At 41.3% G+C, this 9,414-nt stretch overlaps 1 protein-coding gene across 2 annotated transcripts in view; it reads right to left on the bottom strand.

The window, feature by feature from the left end:
* Positions 1-447: 447 nt before the first annotated feature.
* The window catches only part of KBTBD12 (kelch repeat and BTB domain containing 12), a 73,613-nt gene continuing 64,646 nt past the window's right edge, over positions 448-9,414 (bottom strand). The window contains exons 6-7 of one of the 2 annotated variants that reach the window (XM_037030121.1): positions 2,970-3,152; positions 448-1,612 (exon numbers count right to left, since the gene is read on the bottom strand). In XM_037030121.1, coding sequence (XP_036886016.1) covers positions 2,971-3,152 — 182 coding nt within the window. In that variant the 3' untranslated portion in view covers positions 448-1,612; position 2,970. Of the gene's footprint in view, positions 1,613-1,743; positions 3,153-9,414 lie in introns of those variants that run through there. The other variant, XM_037030113.1, reaches the window with a different exon arrangement.

Below are 9,414 nucleotides of genomic sequence, written 5' to 3'. Positions count from 1 at the left end.
AAGTGAAAAAGGATTGAAAGAAAAATGCCATCTCTGGTTTGCAGGCCCATGCTCAATCCACTGAGCTATACCAGTCAGGGCAAAAAATGCCATCTCAAAGCTGAATCTGTAACACTACCTACCAAAAGGAGGTCAGAAGTATCTAGTTTTGAGTTGCAAGTATGAAAGTCAGACAAGAAGCACAAGGGCCTAAAAAAAAAAACACCCACTAAATCAAACCATTTCTTGTCTAAACACACCAACTGGAGGAGCCAAGAGCCTGGGTCTGGAAAATTAAGAGCTACCTCAGTCCTGGCCACGTAGCTTAGTTGGTTAGAACATTGTCCCAATATGCCAAGGTTGTGGGTTTGATCCCCAGTCAGAGCACATAGAAGTACAAACCAATGAATGCGTAAATAAATGGAACAACAAATCTCTCTCTCTTTCTCAAACCATAAGTAAAGAAAAAGAGTTTATTAAAAAAAGAACTATTTCAAACTATATATATATTTCTCCCTAGAATTTCAAGAGATTGCACTCAAGCACTGGGTTATTCTGGGCACTATGCTTTGGGAAATGCTGAGTGTACTACTGCTGCTACTACTACTACTACTATTACTACTACTACTAATAATAATAGCAGCTAATAAATATTTACTGTTTTAGTGCCTTACAGGCAATCTGCTACCATTTTCTCATTCAACCCTCACACCAAACTTATAAAGGATTTTTCTTCCCATTCTGTATATCAGGAAAATAAGGCTTTAGAAAGGTTATTTTGCCCAAGATTACACAGCTAAGTAGCAGACCTGGGACTAAAGCCAAGATCTGAAATCTAATGTACCCAGAAAAGTGTCCTGACATGGTGGCAATGCTTCTCTAATCCAGGGAAATGTGACAGCTTTTATATTCAAACAGGTGGAGCAGGTGCAGGGGTTCCATTAAGAGGAAGTCAGTCAAGCAGAGACCTGTGGTGGTTCCCCTCAACATGGACACCACCAACTAATACATCTACTGAGAGGAACTACTCTGCTTTTGTAGCAAGAAGAAGAACCCACAGGGTAGGACATTTCACCAGGGAGAAGAGTTAACTTATTTTAACTGAGATTCCTGGCATGCTCAGAAACCAAGACCTCAGATTAAGAAATGCTACCCTGTACTGGCCACTCAAAGACCCATATGTGCCAGGAATTGCAGAGGGTAGTTTGGTACAACTGCAGAGAGACAGACATGGCTCCTACCGTGTCTAGACTACTAGGGAACAAATTACCTTGAGTCTAACTAGACCCCCTTCATGGTGGCAGAAGCAGATTTACAACTGGCTTGTTTCCATGGACATATGTCTCCAGCCTGGGTTAGCAGCTAGAACCTGGAGATATGGAGTAGTGGCCACCACAGTCACACATCTATATACCAAGGAAAAGCTGTCTTGATCCAGGAATGTCTCCTTCTGGTGAAGTTCTAGGAAATTTACTAACCACTCCTGCTTAAAACAGAGACTTGTGTAGGGTGAAAGTCTGGAGAAATTGTTGAGCATCATCTATCAAAATGCATTCTTCAAATTCACTGTGCTTCCAGAAGTATTGATGGTAAGTAAAACAGATGGATTTCCCAGGTGATTTTTTATCCTCACCTAAGGTTATATTTATTGATGAGAGACAGAGAGGGAGAGGAAGAGGGAGAGAGGGGGGGAGAGAGGAGAGAAAGGAGAGAGGGAGAGAAGAGGAGGGAGGGGAGAGAAGAGAGAGAAGGGAGAGAGGAGGGGCAGGGAGAGAGGCATTGATATTAGAGAGAAACCTTGACCAGTTGCTCACATACACACCCCAACTGGTGATTGAACATGCAACCTAAGTATATGCCCCACTGAGAATTGAACCCATAACCGTTTGGTGTATGGGACAATGCTCCAATAAACTGAGCCACCTGGCCAGGGTTCCCAGGTGTAATTTCTAAAATATATTTTGGGAGTGGCTGTTTTCTGATTATGTTCAACTGTGGGCTGAAGAAGGAATTTCCATTCTTCTTCTTCAACCTTGAGAAAGATATTGCAAAGATGATATGAGGGCAGCTGGCCACCAAAGGGGCATGCTTTCTCTCTTATTTACTACAGAGCCTGGTCTTTGTCTCGGTCGAGTGGTGTAGTTCAGTTGTGTTAATCCAGGACCAGCATGTAAAAGGCCATGTGTGCTTCAGAGCTAGTCAAGGGAAGCTTGTGTAAGTTCAATCTAGGACCCTCTGTAACAACCCAAGAGAGGGCCATGGCTACAGAACCCTGCATCTCCTTCGCTAACAGTCCCAGCCAAGGGCAGAATCTCTCTGCTCACTGTGATTGGGCTTGAGTGGCAGGGATGTTATGAACTCATAGTCCACTGCCAGCACTGTTTTGAATAATATTGTTGCAGCAGAAGAGTATTCTGCATGAGAATAGATGGTCTTTATAAGACTGAAGCTTCAGCAGAGCACAAAGTCTTCCTTTACACTACAATTTTGAGATTATGCCCTTGCTCAGAGACTAGGTCCAAAGTCCTTGGTCTTCCAAATGTTGATTATTTAGCTATAACCTACTCTTCTCTAGCTTTTACACCAAAGGAATTGGCCCAGGCCATCTGGTACACCTCTGGCCTTCATTCAGCTATTTCCATGATCTCACTATCAATTGCACACATGGGTCTGCTTTCCTTTCATCCTCTGAGGCCCTAATAGAAGGCCTGCTTCTTGGCAATGATTTTCTTAAATCCACAGCAGTGTGGAATTCACCCTGCATTCCTCCTGTGCCATCACTACATTCTGCCTGGTTGTGCCTTATCCACCCTAAGCAAGTGGAGGTCCCTGAGGGTGGGCTCTGAACATTCCCCTTGTAGTGGCCAGTCCTTGCTGCTTTGCACATGGGCTAGTACACATTCAAAGCACATGTATGGATGCACAAGATCTCTCTCCATTTCTAATTCTTCCTTTGCAGACACAACAGGAGGTTTTGTAGCAATTCTGACCTCAGTGCTCCTTGCCTTCTTCCACCAAATCTGAAGGTGGGGGGATGAGATCTCGAGGATTCATCCTGGCAACCAAGCAGACATCATAGCTGTCATGCATGAGGACATTGATAGCTATAACATTCCACTGATTTTCCCATGGGTCCAACTCCAATATTTTTTTGGAGATAACCTCTTGGCGATCTGGAAAACAGCAAAAAGGAAGACAAAAATATCACAGGGGGTATTAAACTCAGAGGTCATAATCACAGTATTGAATAACTTTCTCTAAAAGAACAAAAACTAACAAATAACCAAATCAAGTTACTTTAAATGGAAGACACAGTGTTCCTGACATTTAGAAAATTAAGAAAGGCCACGTTACAACTCAGATTCAAAATTTATTCAAGACACCTATTTACAGGGCATACTACTGTCTAAAGTTGAAAGGACGTTCCAGTGTTATGTTAATGATTTATTAATAATGTGGGCAAGAGATGAAACTGTATAATTTCTACACTGGTGAAAGGAAGCATAGCCAGAGTCCTATGACCTGTGAGAGTTGCTGATATCCCTGAGCTTATGTTTTCTTAAATGAAGACAGAGATGCTAATACACAGCCAGGGTCCTTGTAGAAAACATGGGGCACTCTAACTGGATGATTTGAAGAGTTTACAAAGGGACTGTTGGAAGAGTGTGGGCAGAGTTTGGGAAGACCCACAAGGGATGGCACAGCACCCCAGGGCTAGTAATAGCAAGGGCCTTTAGCACCTGAAAAGCAGCAGGGAAAGAATGGGTACTAGAACAGAGGGCAGAGGGCAGATGCCTGGCAGAAGCAGACTTTGGTGGGGGAGGATAGATGCAGCCATCCTCAGCAATCCTTCAGGGAGAGGGCAGAGAGAATAAATAAACTAACTCTACCCTCCTCTCACTCAACAATTTATGCTCTTGCATCCAGTTGGCTGAACCTAATCAGAAGCCAGAGAGGAAAGGAGCCATGAAAGCAACCCATACAAGTTAGGTTCATAGGACACAGAGCATTAGAAAAGGGACAGGGTGAGTCTGAAGGAGCAAATGAAAGATTTCTAGGCCAGCTATTTCACAATTGTGTTATGATTAGGGAAGATAATGTATGAAAAATTGCCTAGTACTGACATATAAAAGTCAATATTAGAAAATGGCTTATGTGTACTTATAAAGGATATATATTTTGTAATTGTTGGGTGCAGTATTACATAAATGTTAATTAGGTCATGTTATTCAACTCTTCTACATATTCACCTATTTTTGTGGGCTAGTTTTGTCAGTTAGTTACTGAGAGAGCTGTGTTAAAACATTCCACTGAGATTATGAATTTTTCTTTTTCCCCTTTTAGTTCTGTCAAGTTTTAGTGTACAGTTTGAGTCTGTTATTAGGTAAATATAAATTTTATCATTTATAAACTTATCAGGGATCCAAGATGGTGGCAGAGTAGGTAGAAGTTACACACACCTCTTCCAAATACCAAACTGGAATTATAAATAAATTATAGGACAATTGATCTGAATACCCAATTAAAGAAGACTAGCTGAATAGGAGTCTCATAACCAAGGATTTTTACAAGAAGCTACATTGAGACTGATAGGAAGAGTGGAGAAACAAAAAGGGCTGGCGCCACAAACAGGTATGGTGGTTGAAAATCCAGAGAGATATCTCAGCTACAAAGCTCCCTTCTCAGCCTACACCAGGCTCTCAAGTCAGGAACACGAGAGCCAGGAAGAGGAGTGAATGTAACATTTGGCTGTGAAAATCAGCAGGGATTCTGTCCACCAGCGAAAAACTGTAGTCTATTGGTAAACCAGGTGCCCTCTTAAAGGGCCAGCACACAAAGTCTCATTCACAGCTACTTACCCTAGGTTCTAACTGAGGGAGTGTGGCTCAGACTGGACTGCAATAATGGGAAGAGAGGTGGGCTGTATTGTGGCCCTGAAAAGAAAGCCAAAGGGACAGCCACCAGGGCTCCTGTGCTAATTCCCTCTCCCACACTGCCAACAGGTACCACATTTCCTGGGTAGCATACACTTATTCATAGGCATCAAACTAAGGAAATGTACTAGCCCCACTCTCCTAACACCAACAGCTAGCGGTGGCCATCCTAGACCCACAGCACAGACTTTCTAGAAAGGTTATTCAGGATGGCCAAGCAGAACTGGGGAGAGACTGAGCTGTATGGCTTTAGGGAGGGGGCCATTTTTTCCTCACATGCCCAACTGGTGCCACAGTTCTTGTGCAGAGCCCTCCTTTCATACAGCCAAATCTTGGTCTGTTAAAGCCTGATGAACTCTGCTGGCCTCATCCTGATGACTCTTTAAGACCCTACCCCACCACAAAGGTTACCTACCAGGTACCTGGCTGGTGGTGCCTAGCATTGGTGTACCCTGGAACTTTGGCTGAGTGGCCTCAGACCCAGAAGTGTCACGTTCTTTGAATCTATATCAGTCCGATGAACACCACTTGCCACTACCTGGTGACTAACTGAGGACCTACCTCATGCAACTTGTGTACCTCCAGAGGCTCTTTTAGTGATTGAGCCTAACAGGCAGCTGGAAGATTTGGGAAATCTTGGGTCTTTAGTTGACCTTCCCTGGCTCACTGTGGATGGAAGCCAGTCTTAGTGCACAGCCTTGTCCTCTCCCATGCACACCCAAGCCCAGTAGAGGCAGCTGCAAACTGTGGATTGCTTTGTGGCTCCAAAAAGGTATTTCAGGACCCATTAAAAGCAGTACATGCCATTAACCTTCACTAGAGATGCTCTCAAGAGGCCCCAGAACCAATATACCTGATGGCAGGCTTCAGACTACACTAGAGCATGACTCAAGTAGCTCCACAAGCAGCATAACCAAAGGGAGATCTCAGTAGACACCAGATGCTGCTGAGGTAAATTCTGCTTCATGAGGTCAGCCCTGGCACAGCAGCTCATACACTGTGGTCAGGGGCAATCACATAATCAAATAGCCATAGGATAAACATCAACCACAAATGCATCAACAGCAGTCAAGACTTAAGTACAACAGGAGAACTCACATAAGTCACACAAGGGACATTCCTGGAACACCTAGCTCCAGTGATAAGGGAGAATGAACCACTGAGCTCCACAAGACGTCTACTATATAAGGCCAACCCACCAAGACTGGGAGACAGCAGATCTTCCTAATACACAGAAACAAATACAGAGAGGCAGCCAAAGTGGTGAGACAAAGAAACACATTGCACATAAAAAACAGGAGAAATCCACAGAAAACAAACTAAATGAAATCGTGCAAGCAGTATACCAGATCTAGATCTTCAATACAATGGTTATAGGTATACTCAAGAAACTTAGTGAAAACCTCAACATAGAAACCATAAAAAGATCCAGTCAGAAATGAAGAATGCCATATCTGAAATAAAGAACACAACAATGGCATCAACAGGAGATTAAATAAAAGCAGAGGAAAAAATCAGCCATTTAGAAGACAAAGTAGCAGAAAACATGCAATCAGAGCATATATATAAAATGAGGATAGTTTAAGAGACCTCTGGGACAACATGAAGAATAACAACATCTGCATCACAGGGGTACCAGAGAAGAGAAAGAGCAAAACTTTGAAAACTTATTTGAAAAATTAATGATGGAAAACTTTCCTTACTTGGTGAAGGGAATAGACCAGGAAGTACAGAGAATCTCAAACAAGACAAACCCAAAGTGGCCAATACCAAGACACAACATAATTAAAGGCAAAAGTTAAAGACAATAAAAGTATCTTAAAAGCAGCAAGAGGAAGACAGTTACCTACAAGTGAGCTCCTGTAAGACTGTCAGCTGATATCTCAACAGGAACATTTTAAGCCAGGATTGTCAGAAAATATTCAAAGTGATGAAAAACAAGGACCTAAAACAAAAACTATTCTACCAGGCAAATCTGTCATTTAAAATCGAAGGAGAACTAAAAAAAAATTCCTGGAAAGAAAAAACAAAAGGAGTTAATTTCTACCTAACTAGTATTAAAAATGTAATGGAACTTCTTTAAGAAGAGGACAGACAAAAAAAAAAAAAGAACATAGTTATAAAAAATGGCTGGCCAAGATGGAGGCGTAGGTAGACTCACTTTGCCTCCTCACCCAACCATAAGAAGGATAACAACCAATCTAAAAATCGCCAGAACTGCCAGAAAATTTAACTGTATGGAAGTCCAATAACCAAGGACTTAAAGAAGAAACTTTAATTCAGATGGATAGGAGGGACATAGAGGATGTGGTGTGATGTAGTGAGGCAGTGGCAGGTGGCAGTGGTGGCAAGGCACCTGTGGTGGCAGCCTGCAGAATGGGTGGTCCCATATTAATGTATGGTGGATAAAAACTGGCAGGGACAACTGGGGAGAGTGATCCCATCCCCAGGCCTGACTGCACAGCCCAGGGTTCCATTGATGGGAGAATAAATCTCCAAAACCTCTGGCTCTGAAAACCGGTGGGACTTGTGTTGGCAGGAGAAACTCTCAGTCTCACAGGAGAGTCTCTTGAGAGGCCCATGGGGTTCTAGAACATACACAAACCCACCTACTTGGGAATCAGCACCTGAAAGGGCAGAGTGAAGGAAGTAATGAAATGTGGTGTGAGAGCTGAGCAAGAGGTATTGAACCCTCTCTGACTCTTCCTCCACAGACAGCACCACAACACAGCAAAGAGCATTGCCCCGCCCTGGCAAATACCTAAGTTTCCACCCTTTGTAACACAACAGGTGCCAAGACAAAGAAATGTGGCCCAAATTAAAAAAAAAAACGTATCAAAACTTCAGAAGAAGAACTAAGCAATGAGGTTGCCAACCTATCAGATGCAGAGTTCAAAACACCAATAATCAGGGTGCTCACAGAATTGTTTGATTCAGAAACAAAATGAAGGCTATACAAAGTGAAATAGAGAAAAATATATAGGGAACCAACAGTGAAGGGAAGAAAACAGGCACTCAAACCAATGATTTAGAACAAAAGAAAGGAATAAACATCCAACAGGAACAGAATGAATAAACAAGAACTCAAAAAAAAAAAAAAGAGAGAGAGAGAGGCTGAGGAACCTCTGGGACAACTTTAAACATTCAAACATCCAAATCATAGGGGTGCCAGAAAGAGAAGAGGAAGAACACGAAATGGAAAAGTTATCTGAACAAATAATGAAGGAAAGTCTTCCCAATCTGGTGAAGGAAATAGAATTCCAGGAAGTCTAGGAAGTTCAGAGAGTCTAAAAATAAATAAATAAAATCTTTAAAAAATTAAGATATTAAAAAAAATACATAGAAATAAATTTCACCCAATAGGTAAAAGACCTATACTCTGAAAATTATAAGACATTGAAGTAATAAATTGAAGAAGATACAAATAAATGGAACAGTATATCATGTTCATGGTTAGGAAGAATTAATATTGTTAAAATATACATACTCCCCAAGGCATTAATATTTATTTATATATATTCATTCAATGCCATACCTATGAAAATACCATGGCACATTTCACAGAGGTAGAACAAATAATCCTAAAATTTATAGAACTACAAATGACCCAGAAAGCACAAAGTTGGAGGTATCATGCTACCTGATATCAAACTACCACAAAGCTATAGTCATCAAAACATCATGATACAGGCATAAAAACAGACACATAGATCAATGAAACAGAATAAAGAGCCCGAAAATAAACCCACATCTATATAGTCAATTAATATATGACCAAAGATACAATGGACTTTGTTCAATAAATGGTATTGGGAAAATTGGAGAGATACATAAAAATTAAACTAGACTCCTTTTTTAAAAAAATATTTTATCTATTTATTTTTGGAGATTGGGGAAGGGAAGGAGAAAGAATGGGAGAGAAACATCAATGTGTGGTTGCCTCTCATGTGTCCCCTACTGGGGACCTGGTCTGCAACCCAGGCATGTGCCTTGACTGGAAATTGAACCAGGGAACTTTTGCTTCACAGGCCCATGCTCAATCCACTGAGCTATGCCAGCCAGGGCAAGACTCCTTTTTGTACAATACCAAGAATAAACTCAAAATGGATTAATGACTTAAATGTAAGACATGAAACCATAAAACTCCTGAAAGAAAGCATAGGTAGTGAACTCTCTGATATTGCTCTTAGTAATATTTTTTTGTGGATATGTCTCCTTGAGCAAAGAAATAAAAGAAAAAATAAGTAATGGGACTGCATCAAACTAAAGAGTTTTTGCACAGCAAAGGAAGCCATTGATCAAACAAAAGGACAACCAATTGAATGGGACAAGGTATTTGCCAATGATAAGGGATTAATATCCAAAGGGATAAGGGATAAGGGATTAACCCCTGATAAGGGATTAATATCCAAACTTTATTAAGTTATACAACTTAAACCTCCTAAAGCAAACAATCCAATTAAAAAAATGGTCAGAGGTCCTGAATAGACATTTGTCCAAT

The sequence above is a fragment of the Sturnira hondurensis genome, unplaced genomic scaffold, assembly GCF_014824575.4.
Source record: "Sturnira hondurensis isolate 20B ecotype Veracruz unplaced genomic scaffold, ASM1482457v3 Scaffold0001538, whole genome shotgun sequence".
Lineage (NCBI taxonomy): Eukaryota > Metazoa > Chordata > Mammalia > Chiroptera > Phyllostomidae > Sturnira > Sturnira hondurensis.
The sequence above is the reverse complement of the archived record's forward strand: the minus strand, read 5'-3'. Positions and strand labels throughout refer to the sequence as shown.